The sequence below is a fragment of the Fukomys damarensis genome, unplaced genomic scaffold (assembly GCF_012274545.1).
Source record: "Fukomys damarensis isolate Sample0158 unplaced genomic scaffold, DMR_v1.0_HiC HiC_scaffold_33, whole genome shotgun sequence".
Lineage (NCBI taxonomy): Eukaryota > Metazoa > Chordata > Mammalia > Rodentia > Bathyergidae > Fukomys > Fukomys damarensis.
Genome location: NW_022900945.1, coordinates 50,976,491 through 50,988,654, shown reverse-complemented (window position 1 = coordinate 50,988,654; position 12,164 = coordinate 50,976,491). Strand labels below are relative to the sequence as shown.

The 12,164-nt window shown below is 39.1% G+C and overlaps 1 protein-coding gene across 1 annotated transcript in view; it reads left to right on the top strand.

The window, feature by feature from the left end:
- Positions 1 to 6: 6 nt before the first annotated feature.
- Rnf115 (ring finger protein 115) overlaps positions 7 to 12,164 on the top strand; it is an 86,884-nt gene continuing 74,726 nt past the window's right edge. Inside the window, exon 1 of the mRNA XM_010629494.1 lies at positions 7 to 151. Within this exon, the coding sequence (XP_010627796.1) occupies positions 47 to 151 (105 nt within the window). The 5' untranslated portion in view covers positions 7 to 46. The remainder of the gene's footprint in view (positions 152 to 12,164) is intronic.

Sequence of the window (12,164 nt, the reverse complement as noted above, 5' to 3'; positions counted from 1 at the left end):
GGCAGCGGCCGGCTGCCCTCTCGGACAGCCGCATCGGAGGAGAAAAATGGCGGAGGCTTCGGCGGCTGGGGCGGACGCGAAGGAGGAAGCTGTAGCCGCCCACCGGTTTTTCTGCCACTTTTGCAAGGGCGAGGTCAGCCCCAAACTACCGGTAAGAGCCCCTTGCCCGCAGTGTTTCGGGGCCGGCTTAGATTCCTGACCCCCAGGTCGGAAACCGGATCTTCCCCTCTTTGCCGACACCGCTCTCCCAGGACCTGCTGCCGGCCGCCTCCGTTCCCTGGCCCCAGATCCTGGCGTCCGGGGCCTTGGCTCTGTAACTCTTGCCCAGCCCTATTTCCTGCTTGGGTTGTTCCACCTTGCCCCTCATTTCCCCCCATCTTTGTACCTGCCCTCCTTCATCTTTTTTGTGTTCCTTTGCGAGTTTTCCTGACAACTCTTCCCCTCAATTTTATGGCACTTCTTCACCTTGTCTCCTTTCCGCAGTGCCTCCCACCGTACCTACCCTCTCCTCGCTGCTTCTCGTGCTGTGTTTCTTTTCCCACTTTTCACAAACACTTTTGCTTTATACCTTTCGTATAGTCAGTGAGGGAAAGTAACGGATTGCTGAAGATTGTTCCTGTTCGTTTGTCTCTGGGGATGGAAGCACAGAGAGGGCTGGAAGGTAACGGGGGAGAGGGATTTTGGTCTTCAGTGGTTTCCACGGCTCTTGTGAAAGTGAAAATAATGGTGTGTTGATGACTTGTAGACTGCCTGTGCTCCCTCCTACTATGGAAGGAAATGCATTTAGGAGCAAGGTAGAACATGTTTTAACTTAGTTTATTTTAGGTGTCATGCTGCCAGTGTTTTTAGTGCCACCTCTCATACCCGCTCCTCCCCCACTCTGTTCGATGAAGCAAAAGATCCAGGGCAGAATGTTAGGATCTGCTTCCTTCCTTAGGATTGGTTTTCACCTGTTTCTGCTAGATTGTCAGCCAGTAGAGAAGTAGTGGTCTGGTCTGTGAAGAAAACGCTTCTGCAGTGTGCTAGACAGTGCCAGCGTCCAAATCCAGAAGTTGTTTTGGGTTTTAGAAATACCCAGATTCAGTCTTAAGACAAACACCGTGGCTGCATAGCAATTTACCTTTATATTTATAGTGTCTCAGAATCTGGGAGAAGGCCTACTAAAGTGTGCCTGTGTGTCTTTATTTCTTAGAAACACAACTGGGATACAGTACATAAGTCCCTAGATAGTATTTTATAGCTTTTGCACCTAAAGTTATGTGTGTGTGTGTGTTTGTGCGTGTTTTCAGGCTTTTGCAGGGGGCAGGTACTGGGGATTGAACCCAGGACCTTTGCACTGAACTACATCTGCAGTCCTTTAATTATTAATTTTCAGACAGGGTTTTGCAAAATATCGAAGTTCCCCAGGCAGGACTTGAACTTGCAAGTCTACGACCCCCAGCCCCCAAGAGTGCTGGAATAACATGTGTGTATCACCACACTCAGCTAAGACGTTTCTTTCCATTTACTTGCCTCACTCTAAATTAATCATAGTTCCCGCTAATGCTACCTGGTTTTGCTTGTTGATTTTGCTGTGTTTATGTGCTTTCTGCCATATTTCAGTGTTGGGAAGACCTTGTTTTTTTTGTTTTTTTTCCAGTAGGTGTTAGAACCTCCGGAAATCTCTCAACACACATAGGGAATCTGAAGTTCAGCCAGTGTGTGTGACCAATAATGACATGTTGACTATGATGCCATCGTGACCTTGGCCCTTTGGATCTTTAAGTTGCTGTTCATTAATTTGCTTTTCAGAGCGAGAAAACTTAGTCCACATTTCCAGTTTTGTTGTATCTTATCACTTCATATGCTCATTTAAAATAGATATTTGAAAGGCTTTGGGGGATGTTTTTCTAAGCCTTTGTTAGATGCGGGGAGAAGTTCTTGATCTTTTTAGTTTAATTTATTGTAACGTGCCCGACTTGTAAATTGAGGCCATCGCAATTGAACGTAACCATATAAACTACTATTATAGTTTTAGTTTGTGGGATGTTGTGGAGGTGATATGGAGGAATATGTGGTTCTTACTTTTTAAGAACCTCACTTTTGCCAGGCATGGTGACACATGCATGTGATCCCAGCACTCAGGAGGCTGGGGCAGGAGAACTACTGTGAGTTTGAGGCCAGCCAGAACTGCAAAGTGAGAGGCTGTCTGGGAAAACAAAACAGAGGAAACAGACGAGGAAAAAGTAAAAGTAACAACCTAGTCTTGCATTGTTTAGGAGAGGGGCAAGTTCAAGAAATGCATTAGCTGGTTTCATTTTTGTGGAAACAGGATGAAGTGCAAGATGGCTACAGTGTCACTAGGCAATATAGCCACCCCTCTAGTCCATTTGTTATTATTGGATGACAGGAAAGTGAGTGAAGATAGTATGTGCTTTTGATTTCAGAGACAGTGTGGTATTATTGGTGCCATTGGGTAAGGTGTGATAGACAAAATGGGTTTTGAATTGAGTTTTGAAGGATAGGTAGAATTCAGATTGAGAATACCCAAGACATGAGGTAGCAAAAGGAGGAATTGGTTGAGGAAGAAGGGAGAAGCATTTAGTACATCATTGTTCTTTTTTTTCAATTGACAAGTAAAGTATTGCATATTTATGGAGTACAACATGTTAGATACACATTGCAGAATGGCTAAAACATACTATTTGGTATGATTGATAAATACAGTGAATGTTTAAATATTTTTAAAAAAAATTACAGGGCTGGGGATTTAGCTCAGTGGTGTTGTGCCTGCCTGGTGCAAGATCCTGAGTTCAATTCCTGGTACCCCAAAAAAAAGTATTGCAGTAAAAGACACATTGTTATTCCTTCTTGAAATACTCCCCTTCTCTTGGAACATACTCTTGCTACTTTCTGTAGCAGTTCTGGAAGACCTTACTTGAGTGTCTTTCAATCTGCTGTTGTGGAATCAGTTCAGAGCCTTTGTCTTTCACGGTCATTTTGACTTCCGGAAAGAGCCAAAAATCCCATGGTGCCAGGTCCAGTGAATAGGATGGATAAGGACACACCATGTTTCTATGAGCCTGCCTTTCTGTCAGATGGCACTTGGCATTAATACTCACTGTACTTTTGGTCATATCTCAAACATAAAAGAGAACTGCTTTAGAAAGTTACAAGAACGATGAGATAAATGTTCAGAGAGGGGTAGATAGTATTTTGAGGGGGCTAATGGCAATATACATTTTAATATCGTACTTTAAAAAATTTTAACACACTATATATTTAAAAAATTTTTTTATTTTATTTTTTATTTTTTGGTACTGGGGATCAAACTCAGGACCTTGTGCTTGTGAGGCAGGCAGTAGAACCACTAAGCCAAATCCCAGCCCTTAAACACACTATATTTTAATTAGCCCTTGTATATATATTACCCTGCTTATCTTTTTTTAAAAAATTTTTTGGTGTGAGAACACAAAATCTGTTTTAGCAATTTTCAGATTATTATTAATTGTAGTCACGATGTGCAATAGTAAATTGTTATAATTATGCTTTGGGGGAAAGACAGTGAGGTTAGTTGCAGTTTTTTTTTCATTTGTTTTGGTTCGGTTTCTTTTCTGGTCTAGTGTGCATTGTAGATTGAGGCAAGGGCCTTCACACTGAGTTATATCTCTGATGTTTTTATTTTTAATTTTGAGAAAAGGTCTTGCTAAGCTGCCCAAACTTTCCATCCTTCTTTCTCAGCTTCCTAGAATGCTGGGGTTATAGGTATATCCTACCATGCCTGGCTTACAGTTTTGATTTGTATGTGAGCTAGTGGGTTTCATGGCCATTTCCCAGGCCATTGTATTGAAAATGTCATAAGAATGACCAGGTCAATAAGTATCTTGTCCAGTACAGACCTGTCTAGAGGCTTCTGAAAAACCAGCAAATACTGGTGAAATGATCTGTATATGATCTGTGTATTTATGTCTACCTAGGACAACATTGAAAAGGTTTTTAGAGATAATTTTTTATGTAACCTTGAGATTTTCTCACTGTGAGTACCGAGCATACAGTAGAATGCACAGTTCTTGAATTAGATGAATATTATAGGAAACTTGGCTGTCCTTCTGGGAGTAGCCAGACCTAGTTCATTGTGGATAAAGTTTTTCATTGTCTAGATTAAATTTGTGTCTTTAGAGGGTACTGACTCTTCTGGTGATAGTGGATGTCAAGAAGTGTTGCCCTTGAGTGCTGAATGCTATTCTTACTGAACACCAGGGACTGGGTACTGAGTTTACACCAGCACACACCCCTCCCACCACCACCATGGTTCTCCGGATCCAACCCAGGGATTGATGCAAGATAGGCAAGTGCTCTTCATCACTGAGCTACATCCTGAGCCCTTCATCAGCTTTTAATGAACTATTACTAAGTATTTACCTACTTGATGGAAAGGACTACTTTAGAGCCATTTCATCTGTTGCTGATTTATTTACCATATAGCTATGAGGGTATTCAGTGGGACCAGGTTGCAAGGTTTTACAACTCTTTTATTTCTTGTATTTTATCAGATCCAGAATATAACACTTCTTGATACATTTGGAAGTACATATACGCAACAGTAGTAGTGTACCTAGTGTTCAGCCTTGAAATTACCTTTAATTATTTTTGTCAGTCTGGCTAACTTCAATGTTCATGTTAAGAGAAATAGTTTTGGCTGCGCATTGTGGTGCGCAGTGCAATCACAGCACTTGTGAGGCTGAGGCAAGAGGATCTCCACAAGTTCAAGTCCAGCTTAGGCTACATCAAGGTCAGCCTGAACTATATAGAGAGACCCCTCCACCCAAAAAAAGTTTTGGTTATAATTTTGGAGAGAGAGATAAGGCTAGCCAGAACTATATAGAGACCGTGTCTAGAAAGAAAGAAAGAAAGAAAGAAAGAAAGAAAGAAAGAAAGATAGATAGATAGATAGATAGATAGATAGATAGATAATAGATAAATAGTGTTGATTATAATTTTGGAGAGAGATTAGTATATGCCTAAGTTAAGCTGCATGCATTTATTTGGTGAAATAACACTTCTTACTGCTTATCCTGATCTATCTTAGCTTTGTGTTCTTTAGTTTAATCTTTTCAGTTAAGAGGACAAATGATTCATTTAGAAAGAAGATACTAAGGAATGAGGAGAAAACATGAAGGGAGTTTAAAAGTGAAAATATATTCAGTGGCACTGATATGTTAGGTTTCAAAGAGGACTCTCCATTCCAACTGAACATTAACTTGCAGAATTGTTCTCGTATTAAAAGTTTTTTTCTATTCACAGTGAAGCTGATTTTAGTAAAATTTAGTGAATACTAACCTTGGTTTTTGTTTTTTGTTTTTGTCTTTTTGTGTGCTGAGGATCAAACCCAGGGCCTTATGCATGCTAGCCAAGCACGTACCACTGAGCTATGTCCCAGCCTTAAACTTAGTTGTTTGTTTGTTTGTTTGTTTGTTTTATGTTTTTTCCCAAAAAACAGGGTATTGCCATGTGGTTCAGGCTGGCTTTGAACTTGCTGTGTAGCTCAGGCTGGCCTTGAACTTGCAGCAATTCTCCTGCCTTCCAAGTGCTGGGATTACAGGCATGTGCCACCACACCCAGCTGGATTTTAAAATAGAAAAATTTTGATTACATGTTCTGAAGCATTTAAATTTCATATTTATATAAGATTGGGTAAAAGTGCCTTCTTGTGGGGGGGCATAAGATGATAGAAAATATGAATTGAACACTCAGTAGTTACATTTTAAAATAGGGACTTTAGTGTTTTAGTATCTTTTTTGGGAGGGTACCGTGGATCAAACTTGGGTCCTTGAGCTTGCAAGGCAGGTGGCGGAACCACTGAGCTAAATCTCCGGCCCACTGTTTTAGTATCTTTGTGGTATAAAATGCAAGTGTTACATTTGAATATACAATGACAGTAAATATATTCCTTGCAAGATCTGGAAATAAATACAGTATATGTATGTTCTTGTGGGTAGAAGGCTAGTTTTAGTTTTGATATTCTGCTGATAAATTGACATGTACATATCAGGGAGATTTGTGGGACTTTTTCTGTATGAGGAAGAAAAAAATCTCAGACTTACTGCACATGAAATTCCTTGTCTCTGGAGGGGGGAAGTACTGACTAGATGATAACGCTTTGTGTTTCCTTATGTTTAGTTGCTCTTTTATGACCTTTTCTTTTGCTCATGGAGCGGATGCTAAGGTCCTTCAGGCAACTAGTTTACAGAACTATGAAAGAAGGTATAAGTTGCTCCCCGCCACCCAGTCAAATTAGAAGGAGAGAATTAGAAGGTATAGATGTGGCTCTTGTTTCATTTCTCCATAATTTAATCATGGGTAATTAAGGAGATAGTACAGAGTAAGGCATTATGTTTATAAACGTGTTTGATTGTTACAAGCAGGAGTTAAGGGGAGGGAGGATTTCATCTAACATCTAGCAAATACGAGCAAAAGATGCTGCTAATAAACATACTCCAATGCATAGGACAGCCTATTACAGTAAAGTATTACCGAGCTCAAATGTCAGCAATGCTGAGGTTGAGAAATGCTGGTATGAATAAAAGGATAGTCCTTTGTCGTATTGTACTGTGGTGCTTAAGATTTATTTCGGTGTAGTTTTATTTCTTTTCTTTTCTTTTCTTTTTTTTTGATACAGGGTCTCACTATATAGTTAAGGCTGGCCTTAAACTCACCTTGTAGTCCAGGCTGGCCTCAAACTTGTGGCAGTCTTCCTGCCTCAGCCTCCTGGGTGCTGGGATTACAGGTGTGTGACACCGTGCCTGGCTGGTATAGCTTTATTTCTAATTTTTGGATCCTGATGAGAATTTTTGGTAAGATAATTGAGATAATATAATTTACGCCAAGCCCTCATGGGGTGGATTGTTTAGAACAGGGGCTAGTGTGTTATAGCAGTACTTGTTGGGTCACTTCTTCTTGTGGTTAGTAAGAGCAGAGGGATTGGATAGCCCCACTCAAGTTACACAGGACAAGGCAACTTCTAAAACTATCCCCGTTTTTTGTCAGTTGGGAATTAATTGAATTTGGTTTTTTGTTGTTGTTGTTTTTTTGGTACCGGGGATCGAACTTGGGTCCTTGCGCTTGCAAGGCAGGCAGTGGAACCACTGAGCTAAATCCCCGGCCCAAGTTGCGAATTAATTGAGTTAGTAGCACTGCATCTAACTTTGTAAAACAGGTAGAAATTCCAGTTTGTAAACAAAACCAAAAGCAGACAAGCCTCACATTTAATTTTTCTGTAGCACACCTTAGTGTTAATCATATTTTATTTTGTGTTTCTCTTACAGATTTTGAGAAGTTTCATGAATGCGAGAGAGTTTGTGCTTAAACTGTAGTTTCTCAAATCTTGGCTGAGAGGGTAGATTGAAGTTATCAATCCTTGTTCTAATACTAATTTTTAGTGGGACTGGAAGTTAGTCACTTGACCTTCTCAGTTTACTTAGTATACCCCATTATAAATAAGAGGTGCACCTAGTATAGACGCTTTTCTGAGTATTCTTAGGAATGGAGCTGTGTAATCCTGATTGAAAGACAGTGTGAGAATGATGACAGTTATTTGTACATACATAGGAACTTTTAGTTTGTTCCACAGTTTCAAATGAAAAAGTTTAGGTAAGGTGTTGAAAAGATTTTCCTTTCTTAAGGTTTTTTTCTTTTTTATTTGTTAGTAGTACTTGGATGCATGTGTATCACATTGAAGTATGTCAACTTGGCCTGATTATAGCCAGGAATACTTTTCTTCTGTGATGACTGTTGGATCTCTTTTCCCAAAAGAGACCTCTTCATTTTGTCTTCCTTGAAAGCCTATTAATATAGTAATCTCCTTTATGATTCAGCAAAAGTTATAGAGAACTTCTAGTAGACAAGATTCTGTATACTTCCTTGCCATTACAGATTTGTATAGACTTTAAACCTGCAGAACTATCTTCAATAAAGGTTTCATTGCGTTCACTTAGAATTTACATGATCACAACAAAAAGAAATTGCTGTAGTTACGCTTTTCTGCTTTTTTCTCAGTTAACTGAGAACTGCACATATCCTATAGTGGTGCTAATCTTCTATCTAACCTGGTGATTCTCAAACATCTCAGATCCAGTATCCTCTTTTTATAATAAATACTTTTAAATACAGACTTGAATTAAATGAAATAGCTCTCCTATATATATAATTTAAAAAATTCTCCGGCTGTAAGCTAAAGAATAAATAAAAGCAGCTGATGATATCAACATCATCACCATCACTATCATCGTCGTCATTGTCATCGTCATCATATGTTACTGGGGGTTGAACCCAGGGCCTTGTGCTAGGCAAATGCTTTACCACTGAGCTGTTCTCAAGCCCTTTTTGAGAACAGAGCCTTGTTAAATTGCCCAAGATGGCCTTGAGCTTGTAATCTTTTGGTCTCAGTCTGCTGAGTAGCTGGGATTACAAGTCTGTACTGTTGTCTGGCAGTTTTTTTCTTTTTATTTATTTATTTATTTTGTAGTACTGGGGAACAATGTATGTATTAATCTATAAATACTGAGTTGCCTCTAACAGAAAGATCTAATGTAGTAGGTGTTATCAGACGTAGAATCAGTTTGATATGATAACAATCCAAATGGACTGTTACAGGAGATTTGCAACTTAAATGCCATGAAAAATAGAATGCTGACTAATTCTTGATAAAGTTATAAGTAAAGCAAAGTATACTTTTTTCTTGCTTTAGCCAGCAGTCAACTTTTCTGGACTTTTACTGCATATGAAAATCTTGCAGATAGACTGTGTTTTGTATGTAGAGTGGAAGTACTTCCTAGGCTTTGGTAATTATAAAGATTTTTTTAAATTCACAAAACTATTGATATGGAAGTTTTAGAATAGAGACTCTTTTCTGCTGGGCTTTCCTGGATCTGCCAGGAAAATGGATGTCAGTAAGACTTTTTTTTTCCAGTGCTGGTGATCAAACCCAGGGTCTCACCCATTTTAGGCAATATACTTTCTCTACCACTGAGCTCTACACCAGCCTAAATTTTGGTAGGACTTTTTAAAGACACTTACATAGATTTCTAACATGTCCTTTGTTGTGTTCATTAAGAATGACTTCTAGGGCTGGGGATTTAGCTCAGTGATTCCACCACCTGCCTCTCAAGCACAGGTCTCAAGTTTGATCCCAGTACCAAAACAAAAACAAAACCAAAAACAAGAATGACTTCTAGCTGACATAGTGGTATACACCTGTAATTCCTGGTACTTAGGAGGCTGAGGCATGAGGCAGGAGGATTACAAATTCAAGGCCAGTTTGGGTAATTTAGCAAGACTCTACCTCAAAATAAAAAGTAAGGGCTGGGGATGTAGTTCAGTGGTAGAACACGCTTGGTGTGGTCCCTGGGGACCCCCCTCATGACATCTAGTAATACAAGAAAACATTTCTCCTTTTTCCATTTTATCATTCACTCTTCCTTTTCTCTTATTATTCATCACTTTAGCACAGTAACCTTTTTTTTTTTTTTGTACGGGGGATCAAACTCAGGACCTTGCACTTGCAAGGCAGGCATGGTGCCAACTGAGCTAAATCCTTGGCCCCACACAGTAACTTTTTGTGTTGCAAGATTCACTCTTTGTCCAACTTTTATAAATTGTACTTGACAAAGATTTACTTGTCCTTCACACAAGTCCTCCTGTGTGCCTTTACCTTCTCATTTCCTTACTAATCATTGCTGTTTCCTTTTTCATCAGTGTTCAAACAGTGCCTGGTACATAATAGGCATTTGTTAATTACTATTTGTTTAATGAAAGAATTGTAATTGTAGGCTTTTTCTTATCAATTTCTGCCTTTGGTTTGTTTTTTTAATGATTTTTGCAGTTTTTATTAGTATCTGTTTGTAGTACATAATTACATTCATCATGGGGAGCTGGTGCATGTATATAACACATCTTAATTATTTTTACTTCCCCTTCCCCTGCCCACCCTCTCCCAGCTTCTGCCACTGCACCTTTTGAAAACAATGGGGAGACTGTTGTTCATTAAAAAACAAACATTTAAAAACAAAGCACAAGCAAAGAGACTAGTGATAAAAAAAGGGTTTAGCCAGTGGACCACTTACTGTTTGTTTTGTTTTGTTTTGTTTTTTTGAGACAGGGTCTCACTATATAGTAAGACTGACCTGGAACTCACTATGTAGCTCAGGCTGGTCTCGAACTCACAGCGATCCTCCTGCCTCAGCCTCCAGAGTGCTGGGATTACAGGTGTGCGCCACCACGCCCGGCCTTTTTTTTTTTTTTTTTTTTTTAATTTTATTTTTTAGGGGGGGGGGTAAGGTTTGAGCTTTTTTTTAGATTTTTTTTTTTTTTTTTTTTTTTTTTTGGTACCAGGGATTGAACTCAGGCCCTTGCGCTTCAAAGGCAGGCCACCAAACCGCTGAGCTAAATCCCCAGCCCCTAAGCATAATTTTACTATTTGTGAGAGGTTATAAGTAGAGGAGACTTCTCATAATTACATGCCTATCAGAATGGCTGATTGGATTTTAAAGCAGTTATTCATTAATCATTTATAGCTTGTGTTCGATATAGCTTCTCTTCATCTAGTGAGTTTTCTAGTGTGAATACATTTTCTTTTAAACAAATTAATAAGCTGTTTATTCCCTGATTTTGAATTTATAGTGCTAGTTACTAGGTCCTGATCTTGTAATATGGTAACTGCTGAATGGTTAGAGGTACCAGTGTACCTAGTGAAGAAAAATTAGGTTGAGGAATGGAAATTTAATAGCCTAACCTTATTGGTTTAAAAAATGACTATTTGGATTGCTGATACAGTGTGGAAACTGTAATAGTACATTTACTTTCTGTTTAATAACACATAAAAGGCAAATTCAGCAAATCAGTCTTTTTCTTCTAGTCTTGATTTACATTAAAAAGTGATCAGAAGTGATATTTCAATGAAAAAAACAAATGTAAAAATGAAATAAAAAATTATTAGTCCCCTGAAAATTTCAGCCTTGCTTTATTAATGCACTAAAATTATTGGTTTATTATTCTCTCCTAAGTATACATTGATTCAATGAGAGGGACTTTTTAAATATATATTAGCACTCTACTTTTGTGTATGTGGGGGAGGGTTGCTTGGGGTGGAAGCCAAGACCTCCTGCATCCTATGTAAGTGTTGTACCACTGAGCTATATATCACTTGCTCATTTTGAAAAGAACTGGGCATGATGGTGTGTGCATGTAATCTCAGCATTGTGGGTGACTGAGACAAGAGGATGGCAATTTTGAGCCCAGCCTTGGCAACTAAGAGAGACCTTGTCTCAAATTTTAAAATTTTGAAAAAAGGGCTGGAGATGTAGCTCAGTGTAAAGGCCTTAGGTTCAATCTCCAGTACCAGTGGGTGAATAGATAGATAGTATCACCATTGTGGGGGGAAATGTTCTCATTTAACCTTTAAATACATTGAACCTTCCAGGGCTTTAGTTTTCCTTGCCAGTTAAAAAAAAATGGCTAAGGTTTAGTTGCTTTTATTCTTGCTCTTGGTGCTTAATGATTTTCTGGGTATTGTTGAATTTTGTAAAGAGAATTGTCTTAGTTACTTTTCTCTCCTTGCTGAGACAAAATACTCAACACCCCAAGTTAAAGGAGGAAAGGTTTATTTGGCTTACAGTTTGTAGAGGTTTAGTCTATAATTAGCTAGCTCCAAGACAGGGGGACATGGCAAAGGAGGAACAGTTCGTGGTGGGCCAAAGGTAGCAAAACAACCAGGGATGACCGCAGTTCTTTCTATCCCTTATATCTTATCCAGGCTATTTAGTGTGGGTAGTGCTCACACTCTTAATCCTAGTGCCCTTAGATCCTAGCATTGCACCATGAATCAATTCTAGCATCACACATCCTAGATCCAGCCACCTCTGAAGAACCCCACCTATGACTGCATGAGGCTTTGGGGGCACATCTAGAAACAAGCTGTAACATTCCATCCCTGGCCCCGCAAAGACCCATGCACATCCTTAATGCAAAAGATATTTAGTCCATCTTCAAGAGTTGCCAAAATCCTAATAGTTTCAGCATTGCTGAAAAGACCAAGTCCAAAGTCTCTGAGATTTAAGGCAAACTTAGCTGCAAGCCCCTGTACAAATGAAAAGAAAGTTAAACACTTTTTTTTTTTTTTTTTTTTTTTT